The sequence below is a fragment of the Uloborus diversus genome, chromosome 6, assembly GCF_026930045.1.
Source record: "Uloborus diversus isolate 005 chromosome 6, Udiv.v.3.1, whole genome shotgun sequence".
Classification (NCBI taxonomy): domain Eukaryota; kingdom Metazoa; phylum Arthropoda; class Arachnida; order Araneae; family Uloboridae; genus Uloborus; species Uloborus diversus.
Window position 1 is genome coordinate 4,725,221 of NC_072736.1, and position 23,256 is coordinate 4,748,476.

The 23,256-nt window shown below is 33.4% G+C and overlaps 1 protein-coding gene across 1 annotated transcript in view; it reads left to right on the plus strand.

Annotated features, from left to right (window-relative positions):
* Positions 1–23,256, plus strand: part of LOC129224165 (trafficking protein particle complex subunit 8-like) — a 92,323-nt gene that overhangs the window by 16,406 nt on the left and 52,661 nt on the right. Inside the window, exons 6-12 of the mRNA XM_054858582.1 lie at positions 1,133–1,196; positions 2,402–2,496; positions 7,273–7,470; positions 11,268–11,377; positions 17,298–17,448; positions 18,399–18,499; positions 22,186–22,459. Coding sequence (XP_054714557.1) covers positions 1,133–1,196; positions 2,402–2,496; positions 7,273–7,470; positions 11,268–11,377; positions 17,298–17,448; positions 18,399–18,499; positions 22,186–22,459 — 993 coding nt within the window. The remainder of the gene's footprint in view (positions 1–1,132; positions 1,197–2,401; positions 2,497–7,272; positions 7,471–11,267; positions 11,378–17,297; positions 17,449–18,398; positions 18,500–22,185; positions 22,460–23,256) is intronic.

Here is a 23,256-nt window from a genome sequence, read left to right on the forward strand (position 1 = left end):
ATCGTTTTTTAGTCATTTTTTACCGTTAAATGGGAAAGTGGATTCCCAACCCCTTAAAAAATCTATCTAGAAGAGAGGATAGTTTTCGCTCAGGTAGGCTTTTTTATTTGCTAATATCACAAGCAGTTTGGCCCTTTTTTCTAAATTTTTATCTGTCAATCCTGATGTAGAAATGTAAATTGATGTTTCACACGCCTCATGAAGTGCGTAGTGATCGTAGACAGTGTCTTTTATTTTTAGTGTTATTTAGTATTACAATGACTTCTTTTAAAAAACTGAAAGTTGAGTGCCGTTCCTATAATAAACAGTGGACACACGATTATTTTATGATCGACAAAAATAATAAAGCATTGTGTCTTATTTTCAAAGAGACTGTCGTTATTCTGAAAGAATTTAATGTCCGTAGGCCTTATGATACAAAACACAAGAGCAAATTTTACACTTTAACTGGGAAACTACGTGAGGATAAAATTGCTTCTTTGAAAAATTCCCTTTCGACTTGGAAACAAGTCTTTACAAAGCAATCTCAACAAAACGAACCTGCGTAAAAGCCAGTTTCAAAGTCAACCAATTATATATATATTTGCAATGTATGGGTGGAGGGAGGGGGGGGGTAGCGATAAATAGACCATCTGAGCTAAAATATTGTTGGATCGGCCCGCTTCATCACCGAAAATTTATAATGTGGCCCGTGATTGAAAAAGGTTGGAGACCCCTGGTGTATTCCCAAGACTTTAAAAGAAATAATTGCTATGCAAAGAGCTTTTATTTTTTTCAGCAAGTGTATGACTTGACTAAAAAATATTTAAACATATAAAGGCATGATTAAGTCATTAAATGACTTATTCCTGTGTGATATCAATCAATTTTGCTGCAGACTAAAGGAAATCTTATTTATATTTAGTGTTTATTGTACACAGAGTTTTAACTATAATTTTCAACACAGAGTAAGATTTTTTTATATTTTTTTTACATAGATTGTGTAGTTTAAAATTGGCAGAAGTGGCTTAAATGAATATCACTTCTGTTAAATTTTCTTATATTTTCAATAACTTTAAAATGATTAATAAAGCCTATGATGGTGCAATGTCTTCTGAGAAATAAGAATTGCTTTTTTTTTTCTCTCTTCCAGGATGTTATTCCGAGTCATATAGAAGAAAATCATAATGAAATTTTGAATGTTGGTGAAAAAACAGGTTTGTGAAAATATTATTTGTAATAAACATGTATTTGTTTTAAAATTCAGTATTACTTTATTGTTAAAACATTATATTCAGGATCGATATCCAGCTACCTGCTAAAAATCAGGGAAGTTAAACAAATTCACGATGAATCATGATACTCAGAAAAATATTAGAATTAGTAAGGAAAAATGCTACAGCTTCTACATTTTTTTTAAAAATTAATGTTAGATGTGAATAAATGATAACATATCTTAAATGTCCGCAAGTTTTTGTGGGTCACTCTGTTGGTTTTAAACTTAAGTTTTTCAAAGATATTGTCTTTTATGTGCTTTGTATTTGATTGATAATAGTAATCTAAACTATTATTATTACTTGAAATACTTACTGAAAACTGTTATCATATTGTAGTAAATCTTTATGTTACACGGGATTGCAAAACTTCTTTAATTCACAACAACTTACCTGAGAAGTTAGCAAATCTATTATAAAATATTAATATTCATTTTAAAACGTATTTGCCGACAGGCAGAAACTAGCAAATGTAGACTTTTATGTTGGGTTATTGTTATTGATTCTAATTTTAGACACTTTATAATTTCTAAATGTGAGTGAAAGCAAGGGGGGGGGGGTGAAGTATACTAAGAAAATATGCAAGGATGGAAGGAAGATGCTCTCATATTCTAAAAAAAATCTAACAAAAAAAAGTGCTAATTTTTCAATCCAGTACAGTCAAGCCCTTTTGCCAGAAAAAAGTATTATAATAAGCAAGATATATTCCATTATCCAGGATCAAAATGATAAAATTACAAGGGGTTTGATGCATGGGAAATTTTTTTCATTAAGTAGATTATTCATTCTGTTAATCAATATTCCAATAAGTGAGCTTCACTATATATAAATATTGTAAATAGCCTAAAATTTTTGCCATTTAACTTTAAGTTTTTCAAGGGAAATACAAGTTCCACTTTGGCTGCAGATTAATCTTAAGGAATAAGATACTGGAATCAATTTTTCAAAGTTTCAAAATTAAACTAAAGCAAAAACTGGGCTTTTGTTTTAAATTCTTTGAAATTCTAAAGATGCTAAAAGGGAACCACTTGGCTAGAGACAGTTGGGAAAGCACTTTAAACGAAATTCTTTTTCAGTTATTTCTCGGATTTTGCATTTAACTCAATGTGAAATGGAGTAGCTTTTAAGAATTATTTTATGTTTGACAGTAAATTCCATGGCTGACGGCATTAAAGCAACAGAGTCAATTCATCATCCTCTGCTGTATAACTCAGACAGTGGTCCTGGTTCTTCGGAATCCGTGGTATGTTTTTCATGTGTATATCTGATTTGGAAATATAGTGGATGCCAGATAATTGAATTGTTTGTTAATTGAATCAACTTCTTAAATTGATCAAATCGTCAAAAACAACAAAATCTAGCATAATTAGTGATGTAAAATACCATGGTATTTATTTTTAGGGGTAAATACCCAAAATGGGTATTTACCCGGGTATTTATTTCAAAAATTTATATTCAACTAAAATACTTTTTTGTATGTATTCCACTATGTATATATGTAACTAACCATATACAAAACAATAATTTTTTGCTCAAAAGTTGTATTTTGATCACATTTCAAGAATCATTGTGTGAAACAACTTGGCAATGTAATATGATATTCACATTAAATGTGTTGGATATGCCTAAGCAATGTTGATAGCCAAATTTCAGATATAAAAAGCTTAACTGGTTACAAAAAAAAGCAAACATCAATTTTTTAAGGTCCTAGTATTTTATAACCCAGATATAAGTCCCTGCATGAGCTCAAAATGTAACCAAATGTTGCTCAATTTATTATTACTATTTATTTACCTAATTCTTTTGCAGAATGTTAATGTGAAAACTATTTCTATATTGGCACGTTATCACTTAAACAGCAATAAAATAAATAAATAACATCATAGTCTCAGGGTTTAAGCTGAGTTCAAAAGTTCTTTAGCAAAAAAGCTGAAATGGCGAAAAAAGCTTTAGCAAAATGCTGAAATCTTTTGGGGAATGAATATGTTTGCATTTCTTCTTAGATGCCATAAGTGTTTCATTTGCAGTTGATAATTGAGTTTCAAATTTAACCTAACGTTTCTCAACAAATGTAGCACTTACTATAAATTTTTTAAGTTTGAAATAATAATAGTAAAGAATGATACTTACCATCGAAAGAACACAATGTTGATTCTTAAAATGGCCCAAGTCCCCTTCCCACAATAAAACATTTATCGGTGGGACATAATCCCCATTAAGACTAAGTATTGTTAAACTTCATAGTAATTGAAAAATCTTAGCTCCCTTTCTTCCCACCTCTTTCCTTTTTTTTTTTTTTTTGCGTGTGTCTGACACTCAGCAAAATGTTTGAGCAGAGAAGCGAAAATGCCTTGCTTCATTTTCGCAATTGGGAAAGTCTTTTTGCATTTTGCGAAAAATGCGACTATAGCTGAAACCCTGCATAGTCTTAATAACTTCTCAGTTTGTTCTTCCAAACATTCCTCATGCTTCCTTTTTTTTTTTTTTTCATTTTGAATATGACTAACCTAGTTTGTGATTTTGAAATCCTGAAGTTCATCATTGAATTGCTTATACTTCTTCAATTATGACATTGAAAAGAGAGACTCTTTGGTTCACAATATGTTTCTTTCATAATTTCATCAAGTCTTTTTATAAAAAAATATTATTAACTGTGTAATATATATGTATGTATCAGTTTAACCAATTGTTTCATATTTAGCTTTTTAAAAAAAATCCCATTCACTTTTTGCATTTTTTTGTAAAATACCCAGTTTTTGGGTATTTACCCTGGCCTTGGGTAAATACCCGGGTAAATACCCAAAAAATATTTACCTACCCACTCTGTATTTACCCGATCCACATTACTAAGCATAATTAAATCAGCCACTTTATAAAATCAAAACTGTTATGAACAAATGAGATTCATATAAGCAGCAGCTACTGCACTATAACCACCTCCAAGTTTGAATTTATGCAATGAATGTTGGAATAAATATTCTTTCAGTTTGTGTTGTATTTGATAAAATGACTTAAGTCTACAATTGAGTCTTAAAATGCGAGACCGACCAAAACTTTGATTTTCCATTTTTTTTAAAATTAATCTTTGAACTGTGGGGTTATTCATAGCAAAAAAAAAAAAAAAAAAAGAACTTTAATTCACACTATTTTTAAGTTATAAGCTGTTCTGTCAGTTTGATATTATACATTTTGTGAATGAATTTAATGCAAATTTTAAAATTATTTGCATTTAAATGCAAATATCTCACAATCATAAAATTTTGATTCATGTGTATCTTTCAAATGCTCCCTGCAGATCAGGATTTGTTTAATTACTTGGAGTTTGTTTCAGATTGATAATGAGATACCAATTGAAAAACATTAGGGAGCAAATTTTCAAAACCATCATTTCTTTTTTTAAATCAGGCTTAAATCCTAATTTTATCAACTTTTTTCAGAAAAATTCAAAATTTGAACAAAAACTCTGTTTTCGGCATCTTTTAAACAAAATATTGTAGTTAATGAAATTTTGCTCACCAAGTTTCCTTTAAATATGAAATATGCATCTAGAAAAATAGAAAATCAAGGAAAAAAAAATGGTGCTCATGGAGTGGTTTTTGTGGTTCAAATATTTACAATTAAAAAATACAATATCCTTTGTATTTTAAAAACTACTCAAAATTTTTCAATAAAACATTACATATCACTTTCTCTCATAAAGGTCTGTAACTCATAAAAATTTCAGAACCATATCTTCAAAATTAAATAAAATGATTTTCTTACTCCATTGTAGCCTTAATTGTATCATTGCTCTTGCCGGAGTGCTAAATTCATTTTCGTTACCAGTTTTTTGGTTATCTCAGCCTGGGTGAGATGACATCTGCCTCCAACTCCTTTTCTTCCTTTTTTATCTTTATCTTTATTATCTTTACTAATAATAAAGCTGAAAGTCTCTCTGTCCGGAGGATGTCTGGATGTCTGTAGGATGTCTGTGACGCGCATAGCGCCTAAACCGTTCTGCCGATTTTCATGAAATTTGGCACAAAGTTAGTTTGTAGCATGGGGGTGTGCACCTCGAAGCGATTTTTCGAAAATTCGATGTGATTCTTTTTCTGTTCCAATTTTAAGAAAAAAAAATATCATAAATTACGAAATTATCATAACGTGGAACCGTAACATGGGCACAAGCCAATTGGCGAGATACGAAATTATCATAACGTGGAACCGTAACATGGGCACAAGCCAATTGGCGAGAAAATTCACCATACATTATTTGTAAATATACAGGCAAACCAAAAGACCTTTAAATTTTTCTATTACGGGCAAAGCCGTGCGGGTACCACTAATGGACAAATAAAATAACACTATTGAAACATGAGTAAGGCAGTTTCAATTGGAGACATTGTTGCCAAAAGTAGTGGTGTTTCCTAGCACAAGTGTCACCTGGGGTGGGGTAATTTATCGTGTCTCACCCCCCCCCCCCTTTTCCAAAAAACTTTTAAAATTTACTCTAAACATGAAGTTTATACAATTTTCATAAGCAAATTTTTTTTTATTTAATGAAACTAAAGTTTACATTAAAATACATACATAAATTATGAACACATTTCATGTAAAGTTTGCCCTAGAGGCATAGCATAAGTAACCCCACAATATTGTACCCTATTTTCAATGAAGTTTGATTCTTACTGTATGAGATATATTTTTGGAAAGTTTTAAGAATTGAAGGATTTACATTTTTCATAAACTCTTAAATCTATTTTGAGTATCATCCCCCAAAAGAATGTCCCCGGAGCCCTCTGGTAGTGACACTGAAACTAAAATGTTGCTAAAATGCAGTTATCCAACCTCTAATCAATAAAAGTGATTCTTTAGGTGTAGGAATGTTTAGTGACAGTAAGTGAATTATTGGTGTTTTCAAGCTAATTTTAAATAATGGTGAATTAATTCATTTAGTTGTGAAAATCAAATATGCTTCATTTACTTCATGTTTATTGTCCTTTGTGTAATTTTGCACTTCACCTCTATTGCAATACAGTTTTTTTTAAGAATTTTTCTCTGATGAAACAGCGTAACGATGAATGTAGGTTTTATGCATTTCAGTCTAATATTATTTTCTGCTTTGTAATCAAAAGTTTGTAAATTTGCATTTTTTCCCATGTGCTGTATTTTTAATGCAACCTTAACCTTAATTTACGAGGGCTGATTTTTATCAACTTCCGATGTGGTATAAAAATAAAACTAGTGAGAGTAGTTAAATAAATTTATTATCAAAAGTTAGGTACATTATTAGATACTTTTCAACATAATCGCCATTCAAATTGAGGCATTTTTCATACCTGGGTACTAGCTTCGTAGTACCTTCTTCATAGAATGCCGCCAGTGATTTGAGATGGGTTTTCATGGCGTTTTTTGTAACTTAACTTGTCAGTTACGATAGTGTATAGGGCTGACCTTGAAATATCAGGAAACTGATCGGATAGGTCCGTAATCGTAAACCTCCGATTGCTTCTTACAATTTGGTCAACTCAATCAATGATGTCTTTGTTTGTGACCGACTTTCGTCCTTGGCCCCTCTTCATCATGAATGTCACCTCGTCCATCTTTAAATTTCCTACACCAATCACACTGTCACTCATAAAGCTTTCACCGTATACTCGTTTCATTCTACGGTGAATTTCTGCTGCGGATATCCCTTCAGCTTGCAAGAAGCGAATGACACTTTGCAACTCACACTTGGCGGGAGATTCTATCATGGTAGCCATGTTTGTGTGTCGCTAGATAAACTGGTATTGGCGTCGGACGCCCGAAAACGAGTGAGGTTGTAGTGGGAGAGGTGCACAGTCGACCGCCGCGCATTGCTGGCTGATGCCGCTTGCACTGCCATCTAGGGGCACAATCGGAAGTTGGAAAAAAAAACCAGCCCTCGTATTAACATCTTGTTGTTCATCTCAAAATGCAGGATGAGAAATGACAACTTTGTATATTGGTGTTTTTTGCATTGCAGTAATTAATAAAGAGTTTTCAATAAAAAATTTAGATTGGTGGTGTTGCTGATGATGTTGATTCAATATCTGGGTATGTAAATAAATTTCATAAAAACAGCTCCAAGCTTAAAAGGCACGGACTTTGCCTCACACTCAGTGATATGGATCGCATCAAGTGTTTTGTCCAAGAGTTCTGTATCCAGGGTCTCATTCCATTCATTGAAAAGCAAGTTCGCTCCTTAAATGAACAGGTAATCTTTTTATTAGTTTGTCATTCTTTTTTTTTTTTTCGGTTCAAAATTATTGAAACAAAATATCCATTTAAGGTTAATGAATTTTAATTGTAGGAAAAAAGGAATTTTAAATATTTCACTCTGACTTTTATCTACTGTAAATCATTTTTTAATCCAGGGGGAACGTGTCTATGGTATCAAATTCTTGTTCTGTGGAAACAGAAAATGTTACCCAGCTTCGGTAAAAAATAACAAAGGACAGTGAGACCATTCCTGTATCTAAATTAAGAGCCTTAAAAGCTGTTATTTCAATGAGAAAATAATGAGTGTGAACAACTCTGTTATAGGACTTTAAATTTTTCTTATGAAGTCATTCAAATATGTAAACACAAACACGATGATTATCTATGCATCTCCATATATACAGAGTGTTTTAGTTAACTCTTTGCTAAGAGAGGTAAGGTGCATCGTGACACAGGGTTGACCAGATTGGAACCATTGGATTTGACCATGTGGATTTTTTTTTCAAAAAACTCATTTAAAAAAAGCCATTATTTAGCCCACTTTTTTTTTTTAAATTTTCTGAGAAGTTTTTAAAAAAATTAATTAATTTAATTACTTTCACAATTTTAACTTTTTTATGTGTTCTTCACACAAACAATGGACATAAAATGAATTTAGAACTTTAATAGTATTTCTTAACTCTTAACGGCATTAAAAAAATCAAAGATTTTAAATAAATATGTTTAACTTTTTTCTTTAACTGGTCAATAAATAACTCAAATTATCTTGACTAAGTCCTGTCACATCTGATTTTCTCAATATTTGTAGATTGTGCAAAGGAAACTACTCTAGCTGAAAGGCTTTCATGTGAATTATTTTCTGCAAACCAACACATCACAAATCTCGAATAAGCAAGGTATATGTTTTAGAAAGTAACAGGTTTTACAAACGGTCGGATAGAAAGCAGAATAGGATGTACAGTATTTACACCATCTTACGAAAAAGTTTAATATTCGTTACTCTGTACACAGAAATAGAAAAACAGGCAACATATAATTCAAAGAAATGTCTTGATTAAGCTGGAATTCAGTAAGAAAAAGATTTAAACTACTTGAGGTTCTACAGTAGTTTTGCATAACAAAATGAAATACAATAAAGTAAAATGCAAAAAAAAAAAAAAAAAAAATAAGTAAATAAAAATGTAGTAATTAAAAACGAACAATAGATTTTATCACATGAGAAGTAACTTTGCCTTAACTGTTGGTAATCATGAAAACTAAAAAATCTGAAACTTCACCATTCTTGGGTTTCGTCGTCTTGTATACTTTTCTTCAGAAAACGCCGAATTTTAACTAGTTTTTCCAGCTTTTTTTACCCCAAGACAATTTTGCACTTTGTCCATATACTTACGCTACAATATACTACAAGTACCCCTCATTTTCCCTAAAAAAGGCCAAAAAACCCCACATTTCTTTTAAAACCCCCAGCTTTAGTTGTTTTTTTTTTTGGGGGGGGGGTATTTAAAAAAACCCAAAAAACCCTGGGTCCATGGACTTTAAAAAAAAAAAACGGGTTTTTGCCAACCCTGTGTGACGACTTGAAATCATATAGCAATGCAGGGTCGGAAATGCTTTCTTGAAGCGGTGATATTCACACTTTTTACACCAGAGTCCCCCGTACCTACCACTGTTTGTGGCTTAACCATTTGGATGGACCCTGAAGATAGCTCTGAGCTTTTGAACCAGACCAGAAACCGAGCAATTCCTGGTCCGGCACCTCCAGAGGTATCGTTTCACACCTGTGACCACGAGCATATTTAACGTCCCCCAGTCACCATTAATGAAGACGGTGGATCTTCGACCAGCGAGGATCAAACCCGGAACCCTCTGTAGAAGCACCCTAAAGTAAGAGACCGCAAGTGAAAAATCTTTTTAATTTTGAATGCAAAAAAGCAAAAGGTAGATGGGTCAAAGTAAGTTTTTTCCACCGGCTACAATGCACACCTTATGTCTTCAGCTCGTGTAACTTCGAACAGTCTGGAATACTCCTGGCATATCTAAAATTTCTTGGGTCAAGAAACCATTTTCGACCCTCCATTGCTATATGATTTTGAGTTGTCATGATGCACCTTACACCTCTTAGGAGATCTGAAACAGTTACCTGAAACACCCTGTATATGTTGGGGAAACCGATAAACCAAGCAATTGGTAGGTGCGGAGGATGTCAAATGTTGGGGAGAGTGTGGATACTTCTTCACTCCAGGAGTCTAATTCTCCCTCTCAAATCTTGAAATTACTATAATGCAAAATTTCAACACTGGCAACATTACAGAGCAGCCATGGTCAAAAAAAAAAGAGCTGTCCCCAGTCTCCTCATACATGTATAGTCGGTTACACACATATATAGCGAAAGAAGAACAGTTTATTCTTTTAACAAGAACTCTTGTTTTTTCCCCCATTTATTTTGTTCTTGTAATCAGTCTTGCATAATATAGACGAACGCGCGAAGGGCGTTCGCAGAAATTTTTTGGCTCTGTTGAATTTTTTTCAAACTGCTAACGTTGATTTAAAAAAAAAAAAAAGTTTTTTTTTTCTTTTAAGGGAATCTTTAAGAAAATCCCAGAGTTTATTTCTGTTAAAGCCTTTTAAAAAGCACATGTGCAAAAAAAATAATGGTTTTGGCAGTTTTCTTCAGTTGGTGAAAAATAAGCAAACTATATGTTATTGTAAAAAAAAAATAATAATAAATAAATGATTTAAAGCACTTTTTTTTTGTCTCTTTCATATTTGAATATAAATTTAATTTTTTATTCAAGGGTGAGTTAGGCAAAATAATTATTTGCAGAAAATTTTCCAGTTAGTATTTGTGTTTGCAGAAAGCTTTTCATTTTATCTAAGTCTGCTTGTAATGCTGACAATTTAATTAATACATTAAAACCTGCATATAACAATGCTGTCTATAACGATAATCATGACTACAACGATATTTCCGATACGTTTGGTCCCCGCGAATTTCCTATTTACTCAATGCATTTTAAACCTGCGTACAACGATAATCATTTTCTAGCAAAACCTGTCTACAACGATATTTTTTTCTCTCTAGTAAGCTCGTTGAAGAACCTGATTTTTTTTCTTCTGTCTCAAAAAAAACGACTCCATAATGTCTGGAATGTGAAATAAGAAAAGAACGGATTATTTCTAATATTAGTTTACCATTTTGTAGCTGAAGTGTCAAAGGAGGGGGGAAGAAGCGATGATTGAAATGTGTACAGCTGTTTATTTCTTTTGGAAAGGGCGCCCAACTAGGAATGAGGGAGTTTTCTTTCTCCAGTTTTTCTCCGTCAGTTTCGAACCATTTTTCATTTGTAGGGGACAGATTCCACGTGATTTGGGAAGAGGATGTTTTAAGCAAAATTCGCTTTTGACGTAATTTTCATAAAAAAGTATTAAAAAAATTAATCAACACATTTTTCTGAAAAAAAATATATTCTGTAAGTTTCTTATGAAATAAACTGATTTTCATAATATCTTTGATGCACAGTTTTATACCTTATACTTCGCAAAACTTTCATTTAAAGTTCTACCGAAGGCTATAAAACTATATTTTTTGAATTTGAAATTTTTTTTATTTAAACTGTCTACAACGATAATCTGTCTATAACGATATTTTTCTTGGTCCCCAGAGTATCGTTATAGGCAGGTTTGACTGTAATTCTAAAAAATATGATAAATAATTATCTAATTAAAAGTTGTTTTTTCTCTAATGTGAGATTTTCTCGTTATTTTATTCATTGGCAATGTTTCCATTTGTAGGTAGCTAATCGCAAAGGTATACACCGAACGATCTTTGGTGTGACGAAAAAGTTCTTTGGAAATAAGCAACCTGGTAGCCAAAATCCTGCATCTTCATTAAATTCAGTTGTGTAAGTTATTTTCTCTTTTCATTGTCGTAATACAGAGTGACCAAGAGATATCTTTACTATACAGTTTGTCCCAAAAGTTTTAAGACCATGGCTATAAAATCCGTACTACTGGCGCCAGCTTCATGAAACTTTGGTAACTAGTTCTACAACCTTCCTCTACCTCTATACAAAATTTCAAGTTCATTGGATTACATACAGCTGTTCAGTAGCAGTTTGCGTGGGAGTATCAAAGTGGTCGCTGTCATTATTTAAGATGAATAAAAGTATCAAGAACGTGTTGCAATTAAATTTTGCTTTAAAGCTGGTAAAAGCGCAATGGAAACAAACGAAATGTTAAAAATTGCTTATGGTGAATAATGCCAAAGTGCTGAGTGGGTTGGTGAATACTCGCCACGACCAAAAAAACTGCGCTTTCAAAAATCAAAAGTGAAGACAATAGCCGCGTTCATAATGCACTTTTCGACCCAGTAAATCCCCACTCTGGATCCGCAAAAAAAAACGATTGAAAAATTCCCGTTTCCATGTAAAAAGGAGGTTCTCCCATGATACCAGAGAAAGCGGTTTTTACCCAGCATCCTTAGCGGCTTGTAGACGAACTTGTTTCGTGTAATGCATTCTGGGTAAAAACACGGCTTTCACTCCAGAAGCTAGCAGGAGTAGAAAGATTCCACATAAAACCCCGCAAATAAACGGAATGCGGTGAAAAGCAGGTTTTTTCCGGGGTCGAAAGTGTCCATGGAAACGACCCTAATGTAATCATTTTTTTTTATTCTTAAGGTATCATCCACAAAAAATTTGTTCCTCTAGGTACTACTATGAATGCTGCATTCTGCCAACAAGTGCTCGATTGCTTGTGTAAAAGAATTGCGCGTGTTAGACCCGAGTTGTGGAAAGACCGCTCTTTTTTTCACTTGCACGATAATGCACCAGCACATACCACGGCGACTAACGCTCAATTTTTGGCTGGAAAAAAAAAAGGTTCCTGTACTCAGCCACCCACCATACTCGCCTGATTTGAGTCCCCCTCACTACTTCCTGTTTCCAAAATTAAAAATGGACTTGAAAGGTAACCGTTTTGCGTCGATACACAATATACAAGAAGATGTGACAACGAAATTAAACTATTCCAAAAGAGGAGTTTTTAAAAGGCATGAAGAGGCTGGAAGATTGTGCCAACTTGTGTATTACTTCTAATGGAGACTATTTTGAATTAAAAGTTTGTTAAAAAAACTTTTGTGCATTTATTGCGTCTCTTATACCCCCAGTCTTAAAACTTTTGGGACGTCGTATATTTTAAACTTTAATAGCAAAAATACTATCAGGTGTAATGAAATGCAATTTGTGCTGAAAAAGATTGATAAACTTGGAAAGTTTTTCTGGTACAAACTTCCTGAAGTAGAGGGTGCTAGTCATGGGTGCCCATATACAAAATTTTAAGGGGGGGGGGGCTCAGGTATTTTCCTCATGGAAACCAATTTCGGTACAGATTAACAGTTATTAAAATTTGACATTTTTAATAACGTATTCATTAGTGGCTGAAGAAGAAATGTTTTTACATTTTTGCAAAGAAAGAAATACTAAAAGCAGGGAAATTCTCATTTGTAAAGTGGGCTTGAGTCCCCTTTGCCCCGCCCCCCTATATTTGAGTTAATAAAAGAAAATGGCTATTGCACAGAAGAAAGCAGTATTTGTTGTGGTCAGACGGGGAAAAAAATCACAAATAACAGTACAAACATATTTTTGACCATAAAGATCCACTATGTGTGTTAGTGGATCTTTATGGTACTTATGGCGAGAATTTCTTTGTTTCGCCTAATATGGAAGAAAAAAATGCTTTAACACTTTATCATGTTCATTTTGTTTCTATATTTACCATGTTTAATCGCACCAGGCTGGTGTGCTAAATTAACTTTGGCTACTATCTTAGCTTCAATGAAAGGACTTCTGTCTCAAGGTCGGTTATCAACTATTTCTGGCTGATGAGCAGGGCTGCCTCTGGTGATTAAAAGGGCAACAAAAGTGACTATTTTCAAACAAATGTGACTATGGAAACTATTTCTGATAACATGTGGGAAGAATGACTTTTGCTGTCAATTGTAAAAAACAGACTATTTTAGTAAAAAAGCATGTAAAATACGTAAAAATTTCCGTTTCTTTCCCTTTTCCTTCCTGGGGGGAAATTGTTTTTAAAAAATGCAAACATTTATTGAGAACTTTGTCTAAACCTCCTTGCGATTGGGCTGTCCCAGAATTATATATTAAATGGACGTGATATCTCGTCAAGCATGGAAAAGCAGTTCTTGACAAGGTGGTTAAGTCCCCTCCCCCAACCTCAGGCCTGGATCTATGAATTTATGGTTCGCCTGCAACAAAATCTGTTGGGCCCTCCCCAGATGCCAGCAGTGTATATTTACAATGCTACAGTAGAAGACCGTTATAACGCCGACCTATATAACGCAATTCTCTATAAAACGCGCAACTTTTCAGAAGTAAACAATATGTTTTGAAGTTTAAAAAACTCCTGTTTTGCTTTGCAAGCATTAATATTGTAAGGCAAATCAAATTTTGAAATAGTTTCTCATCTTTCCATCTTAATTCAAAGCTTTTAAAGGAAAATTAGTACTTAGAGTAAACAGAAAATACCAGATGACTCTTGAAAATGCAGCCATTATGCAAACCATTAAGCTAGCTGAAGTGCAGGATAATGCACTTTCTTTTGATTGTGAAACATATTTATTTGTGAACAACTAATTGTAATATTGGTGCTTTAATACTCATTGCAGATAAAACTCATTCTGAAGTTCTAATATATAGATATATTATGGATATTAATTACAGGGTTCGTACGCTCCGGGAAAACCGGGAAAACCTGGAATTGTCAGGGAATATGAAACAGTTAAAAATGTCAGGGAAATGTCAGGGAATTTTCCAAATTTGCCCCCAAATTTTTTTTTCCAATTTTTTCCCAGGGAACTTTATTTCATGAGATCTAATCTCCCTTTTTATCTATTTTTCCTCAATTGTAAAAATTTTGAGGCAAAATGAAACTGGCAATTAAAAAAGTGGCGACCCAAAAGAACTTTCGCAGCCGCCATTTTTGACCCTCAATAGTTCTCAAGAAAATAATTCCTCGGGTGAATAAGAATTATGCACAAACTCAACAGGGAAGAGGACAATTTACTGCTTCGGAAGCACAAGCCTGAAAAATGAAGGTGGGGGGGGGGGGGGAAATCTGGGAAAATCGTTTTTTTTTTTTAAATCGGAAAGTCTTTTAAGCTACGTGTGAAACGTAGTCGCCATTTTTGGTCACTCATAGGATAGAAGTAGACACGATCCTTAAATGTCAAAGTTTCCAAAAACAAAGCATAATTGGAATTTTTTCTTTAACTGAAAATTAATGAAAGTATCACAAAATGTGCTGAAAATTGTTTTATTAAAATTATTATTATTTTAAATAATTTTCTTGAGAAATGAAAAATTTTGTTCTTAAAACTTAATTTTATCTTCATTTCATTGGATGCAATTTGTGCTAAAAACTTTTCAACTGAATTGTAGTTTCATGAAGATTTATTATTTTTAAATTGTTTTCATGCTATAAATTCAAAAAATTACTTCTTAGTTTTGGGCGCAGCCGCCATATTTGGTCATTCCCAAGATGGAAGTACACAAGACTTTTTTTAAGTCCCGAAGTTCCCGAAAAAAGCATTGGATGTTTATTGCTATGCAAACTATTGAAAACAATGCAAAATGTGCCTTATTTTTCGGATAATTCATAATTATTTTCTTGAAAAATGCGAAAATTTAACTTCAGAACAATTTTTTTTATTCTAATTGCTTTAGACCCTTATGTGCTAAAAACCGACTATTTTGACTTAACTGTAGTTTTTTATGGATTATTAATTATTTATAACTACTTTTATGCTACAAATTCAAAAATCTACTTATTATCTTAAGTTTTTCACTTAGTCGCCATATTTGGTCGTTTGCATGATGGAAGTAGACGTAAACTTCCAAAAACAGAATTGGATGTTTATCTCTATGTAAACTATTTAAAATAACATAAAATGTACAACAAATTATGAATTTTTAAAAATTAATCATTTTCTAGAAAAGAAAAATTTTAATGGAAGCATTCTTTAATAAGCTAAAGAGAAAAAAAAGATTATTGGCATTGGCCTATAATCGGCGGATGTAGATTTTTGTTATTATGCGTTTTCTGGTATGGCGATCGATGCAACAAGTTAATCATATTTATACTGAAAAATAGCTTTGTATTTTGCTCAATATGTTTTGTGTTACATACTAATAAGAAAATAAAAAGGAGTATTGTGAACCAAAAGACCAAAAGCGAATGCTAAAAGATTGCTGCTCCACTACAGCAAAACGCTAATATTACTCATGACACATGACATCGAGAAAACGCTAAAATAAGTTGGAAGCACTTTGTTTTGAACAATTAGTAAATCAATTAAAACAATTTTGAAAGTGTTTAAAAAAACTTAAAATTTGGGAAAGAAAAAAAAAAAAAGATTTTTTTTTTTAAATCTATGGAGAAAAGTTTCAGTTCTTCCGCATTGCTACTTTAAACAATTTTAATTATTTTGAAAATATTGCTATTTAAACTTAATTTTGAATGGAGCGAGTAACCTGGAAATTTTTAAAAAACAACATGGAAAACCTGGAAAAGTCAGGGAATTTTTTTTAACCACAAGTGTATGAACCCTGTAATTTCAAAATTTGTGAAATGATCTATATAATGCAAAAACCTGTATAACGCAAAAGCTCTGGTCCCAAGGTGTGCGTTATAATGGTCTTCTACTGTATTAAGTCTTAGTGCTTGAGCTTTTATTTTATTTTATTTATTTTTTTTTTAAATTTCTTAGGTAGTTGGGCCCCTTAAGGACTCTTTTCTGTTGGGCTTTTTGCAGCCCTATGTATTCTTCTCTTTTTGGTCCTTTCCCTTGTATTACATTTTAAAATAATAATTTGAAGTTTTGAAACATTTTTCTATTTTCAAAACTTTCACTATATTTTTTTCTGTATTTTCTATCTTTATTATGTTTTGTAGTTTTAATATTGTGAACACATATATGTGAACATGGAAAATCAAAGTTCTTTATGCTTAGAGCTTGGTTTAGTTTAATAAGTGTTTTATTTCTTAAATTCCGAAAATTATTTTAAAGCTATTTTTTAAATGATAATTAAAATACAAACACAAAAGTTAAGTAATTTTTTTTTTTTAAATGATTTTTAAACTTAATATTGAACTGCTCTTAAATCACAAAATGCTTCACAAAAGCACTATTGATGGCTCTTAAATCGTTTAGCTTAAAATTTTCATTTTTGCTCTTAATATTCATTTACCCTTTTGTCCTAATTTTTCCATTTCATTAAAATTAATATTTTTTGTATTTGTCCATTTGTTATTGGGATCTCCAGGAACCAAGAAAAAGTGTAATAATACTATGAAAATATTATGATTTACTAAGAATATAGAAAAGTCACCGTAGTAGGAGAAAAAATAGGGTGCTTTAAGGGCATTATTTTGATTTCCATTTTAGAGTGGGAACCCCGTGGATGAGTCCGTAGCATGAAAAAACTGCATTTTCCGGATTTCGTAAATGGGCTTTCTGCCTTAGCCATGGCTTGATGGTGTAATTTACACTTTATTATCAAACATGATGGCAAGAGGCTGACTCAACCTTGCTGCCAAGGTTGATAAAACTTTTCAACAATAGCCACAGGAAGATGTTAGTCTCAGGAAGGATATAATTTATGAAATTACCAATATTTCAATCCAAGTGCTACTATCGATCCTAACAAACCAAAGTTTAAAAATATTTAACTGAAACATTTCTTCATATTCGTACAAGTAAACTCGCCTTTCAGTATTTTTTCATTATGTTCATTCCTCTTTCAGATATGGTCCCGATGCTCCCGAACTGCAGGTGCGAAAGTTGGGAGACTTGGCTTTCATGTTTCAGATGTACGAAGTGGCTTACCAAGCATATCACAATGCTAAGCGAGATTTCAGTGCAGACCAAGCTTGGCTTCATTTTGCTGGTGCTTCGGTATGTTGCTTTTCTTCTCACTAATTATGACACAGTTTGTTAGAATTTACATTGGCGGCGATTTGTTTATTTTGCACCTTGACTAAAACAAAAAAATGTGGTGTAAGTCACTGCCATGTATGCTCCTCATTTCATCTGGTGTTTCCCCCAGACAATTTTGGAAGGATACTGTGCCCTTTTTTTGCAAATCTCAGACCGTCTTCCTTGTCCCTTTGAAGTTTATCAACACTTGATCATAAAATCAAATTTTCTTTCTCAAAAGATAAAATTTAAAGTAAACCTGCACTTGAAACTTAGCCCCCCCCCCTTTCCTTCATCTAGACTATCAAAAACTGTGCTTGTCTGTCCCCTCATCTCCTCAGACTGTAAATGTCTACCAGGTCAATAACGAGTACCATTGGATGCAAGACATCCAGAAAAAAAGACATTCTGACCTGTCTTACCCTTCTAAACCACAGGTTAAAAGCATTATAATAATTGTCAACTGCCACAGGCAGAATTCAGTCACCACAGGAGGGAAATAGGGGTTGTCGAGTGAAGCAAACATGATGCAAAGCCCCCCCTTCTCCCCTTCCGTTCAGTATGGTGGCGTGGGGAGATTTTATGGCATAAGAGCATTTTTTTTGCTACAATTTCTTTTGAATCAGGATGCTTTTAACGCTTTTTTATTACTTCTTTTTAGTATCAGTAAACACCTGTCACTCGGGGATACCACCCTCCGAAATTTTTAGACTTTTATCATTAGAGAAAACAAACTAAATGTAATGTAAATTGGTTTAAAAACCATCTTTTCCTTTGGTGAGTCTTTAAAACACCAGGTGGAATCCCCCCAAAGATTTTTCTTCAAAAGGAGTACTAACTACTACTGTATATACGTGTGTTATGTATGATTAAAGTCAAAAATAATCAACCGTCCAAACTAATATTTCTAAAATTATGTCTTTTCCCAGGAGATGGCTGCTTTGTCTGTATTTATGCAAAATAGCTCACTTCACGAGTATCCTGCGCGTTATATTGAAAGTGCCATTACTACATATCTACACACATGCAAGTGAGTATATCCAACATTACTTTCAGTTTTACTTCTTTCCTGCATATGGAAACTTTCATAGAAAAATATTCACTAGGTACACCTAAGGGAACAATAGTATTCAGCAACTCTTTTCTAGCTAGGATGAAGCCTTGTGTTCACTAGCAAATAGTGAAAAGCAAATACTGAACAGGTTGTTAATAGCATCCAGAGACTGTAGTTTAATGATTGTTTCGGGCTCCTTGGTGTAGTATAGTCAAAGCCGGATTTGAAGTGTGGAGGCCCCGGGGCAACAAAGGAGTGGAGGCCCCTAATCAGGGTTCGAAAAGATCATCATATTTTCGAAAATATCCGATACTTTGATATATATCCAAATATTTTGATATATATGTATATATCCAATATTTTCAACCCGTGAAAGTTAGGATATTTTGTTAAAATTTTATTGTGGGGGCCCCTTTGTTGTGGACGCTCCAGGGCAGTAGCCCCGCCTGCCCTCCCTTAAAGCCGGCCCTGAGTATAGTCATAACTGAACTGAAAGCCTACACTGTAACAACATTTGTGGTATGTTACATCAGAACATGGTGCTAATTTTCTGGCTACCAGCACTAATAAGTAATTTTACTATATTTTGGTGCAACCGATGCAAGAGAGCACCAGAACTTGTGTTTGTTGTACCAAGATATTGTAAAATTAATGTACCTTCCTCTGTAGCCTGCAAAGTTTCATCTTTTGGTATAAGATACCAATATTTTTTCTAATAGTGTATGGCTTTTCCATAGTTATAGCTATTCCAGACTCAGGCATCCAAAACAAGGTCGAAACTGCTGTCTCCGAGTGCTGTGTGCAGTAAGGTAGATGCAGAGGCTACATGAACCTCTTTATGAATGAATGCATAAGAGTTTAGATCTAGGATGAAAATCATAAGAGTAAAGCAATTATCTTTACCCTAAAACTCGCAATTTTGCATGCTTCAGTTGTTGACATTTATTTTTGTTGCTCTTTTGACCATTTAGATACTGGGTGAGCACAAACAATGGACTGAGTTTTAAAAAGAAATATTTTTAAAACTACTGCCCCTATTGCAATAAGTTATACATGAACGTCAAGAGGAATATACCTAGTTTTTTTCAGTTACAAATGTTCAATGTGGAAACATTTTGTTGTGAAACAGACATCTAATCTGTAATCCAGTGCAATCCACAAACCATGTGATTTCTTTTTAGAGAGCTATGTCAACAACACTGTATATCGACTCTCCAAAGCCGAAAATTCTACAAACACTTTCAGAATGCATTTGTGCAACATCACAAACCATTGACTGCGTTATCTCTAAAATGTGTGGAACAAACTTGATTACACATTAGACGATGTCATGTAATGAAATTCTCCATCCTTGATCATCTGTAATTGAACATTTTGCAGGATGTGCTGACATATTGCACATTTGTGTTATCAGTGGCAAATTTGTGAAACCATGTTGCAAGTGTCGCAATCGCGAGGCATATAACCATTTTATAACCACCATTTTTACTTTTAAACAATAAAAATATTTTATTCCTGCATTGAAGTATTGTTAAGAAATTCATCCTGCATATGTCCTTGTTCTAGTCATTTTTAGATACTTATAATCAAAAAATAAATCCCCTTGCCAATTAATTAGCAAAAATTGACCAATAATGAAATAATCGGCAGTGTGGTCGATTGACATTAACTAGGCCCCTTACGGGATTCAAAAAGTCACATGAAAAATATTTACGTAGTTCTGTTCATTGCTAAGGGACCCTCAGAAAATGCATTGCGACAGTCCCTCAAACCTGTAATTCTGCCACTCTGTGTAATCAAACTGTATTGGGGGGGGGGGGGGGGGAACTATTTTTCTTTAAATTCATGTATCAGTCATTGTAACTAGATTAGTAGTTTTAAAAATATTGTTTGAAATCAGGTCCATCATTAGTGCTCATCTTATATGATATTTCATATTTGAGATATTTTTCATATTTGAGATTATATTTAAGATCAAATTTTATATTTTAAAACAAATATGCAGTCAATTTGCGATAACTCGAAGTCCAAAAACTCAAATATTACTATAACTAGAAGTTTTTATCAAGTCCCGACCCCTTTGTCTTTAATTTCATGCTAATTTTTCCCAATGTCTTGAAGTTAACTTCCTTTAACTCGATGTATTTTCAAAGATGACTCAAAATTTATTTCGAAAGAACGAAAAAAAAAGAAAGAAAGAAACAAGTGACTATGAGAGAAAAATTAATTCACCTTCAATTGCAATTCCTGCACAATAGACCTCTTAAGCAAGAAGAGCACCTGTTGAGCCAATGTGGGATAAAGGAGTTACACGTGTGGAAATGAGTATGGCTCATTTTCTTTTGTTGTACTGTACTGTTTACACTTTGACATGTTGCTGGACTAGGAATTTACTTTTAAGCTGTCAAGTCAACTGATTGTATTTTTTAAAGACTGACCTAAGTTAAGATGCATTTCCCGTTCATTTTTAGTTTGATTATTTGCTGTAAGTTCCTGAGTGAGTTTTCTTTACTATTAAAGATGTCTAAGCAAATACACTCGATCAATGATATTAAAAGAAAAAGAGAAACTTCTAAAGCGGTAGAATCCGTGAATTCAAATTAGAAACGAATGAAGATATGCACTTTTCCTGAAGTAAAATCAGCTCTACTATTCAAGTGGTTCCAGCAGTATTGAAATCAAAACTATGCTTTTGATTTTTTTTCTCTCAATATTTTTGATTGATCTGTGCATAGTGAGCCTTAAAACTTTCAAGTTCTGTAATTTTATCTGTTATACGTACATATTAATTAAAATATTTGATGGTTTTTAATATTAAAATGTCTAAAAGTGAAACTAGTGGTAAGGCGAACTTCCGATAAGTCGAAGTTTTTCGTCTGTCCCTTTAGATTCGAGTTATTGCAAATTGACTGTATGCATATATATATATATATATATATAAAGGGTGTCCCAAAATTAACGCAAAATTTGAATTTGCCGCCATTTTTGCAATAAATTGTGGGCAATCTTGAAAAAAAGGACAATTTGGCAGCTGAGGGTCTAGGGTTATTACAAATGGAGCATTTTCGATTCTATAATGCGTTTTCATTTGTTTTCATTATCGAACAATTATTTGAAAAATAATGAAAGTTTGGGCGGGTCAAGCAGTTTACTGTTATTGGCGCTCGATATCGCAATTAGGTAATGCGCAGGTGGTTGTGGGATTGCTGACATAGACGTTTGACTTCAAATAACCCCATAGGGAGAAGTCTAATGATGTAAAATCACACGATCTAGGGTACAATTCATATCACCGAAACGAGAGAGTACACGAACAGGAAATTCCTCATGCAGTGATTGAATTGTTTCGCTGGCTGCATAACACTCCATTTTTACTAACCCTAAACTCCCAGCTGTCAAATTGTTCTTTTTCCGTGGCTGCCAACAATTCACAGCAAAAATTGTGGCAAATTCAAATATTATGTTAATTTTGGGACACCCTTTATATATTATGATCATTACTAAATGTTCTAAAACTTAGCATAAATATTCATCTGTTTTATAAATGTGCTACCATAAAAACTGCATTATTTGTGCTCAGCCTGTTTACCAATTTTCTGTTTTATCACCACTCTTTTTTGTTTCAATGTCATTTTTTTTCCATTCTGCAACTCCTTTTCCAGGCTCCCAGAACTGGCCACCCGAGCCACATTCCTGAGCACCGAGTGCCTGAAAGCAAAGGGTCTGTATCGGGATGCTGCGACGCAGTTCATACGCATGCCCAGTGAGGCTGATCTCCCCAGCGCCCTCTGTCTGGAGCAAGCTGCATACTGCTACATCAACTGCAAACCCTCAAAGGTCAGGAAATATGCATTCCACATCATCTTGGCCGGTCATCGCTTCAGCAAGGCCGGTCAGAGGAAACATGCCCTCAGGTCTTACAAGCAGGCAGAACAAGTAGGTGCATGCAGTTGAAGTGAATGTTTATCATTTTTAAAACCCAAATTATTAAAATATTATATCACATAAAAACACTTTTGAAATTCAAATTCTCAATGTATTATAAAAAATAATAATTCCTAATTTTGCAAATACAGTTGGCTCTCTGTTTAACGACTTTCAAGGGACTACGAAAAATCGTCCTTAAGTAGAAAGCGTCCTTAAATAGAATGCTTTTAACACTACAGTGGACCATCTAGGACCGTGAAAAGCTGTCGTTAAATAAGGAGTGTCGTTAAATAGAGCGTCGTTAAGCAGAGAGCCTACTGTATTATTGAATTGAGGTAAAGGAATTAATTTCAGTGGAAAAGAATTTGTACCGCAAAAGCTTACGAAAAAGCCCGGATAAGGGTGGTACTTTTCCGTTGTAGGTATGTCACAGCTCGTTTTCAGCATTTTATCCCAAAGCGATCAGAACAAATGCTTATTTGCTTGCCAAAATCAGTGTCGCTGAAATTTGAACTGTAATGTTTAGTTTTTAAATAAAGCAATCCATTAAATAAGGCTAATGCTTAGTTACATTAAAATGAAATGATTCCACCAAAAAATAATTAAGGCTTTGAATAGATGTGATTTGGCTGCGTCAGAAAATCTATGTAACTGCTGGATCTGTTTCAGCCTTGATGTACTTTGGATAGTAAATTGTTAGATTATTTATTTATTGTTTGTAAATTGTTTGATCAGATTTAGTCTTGCAATTTCAACATACATTCACAATCCATTTGAGCTGAGAGTAACTACATAGTAATTGGCAG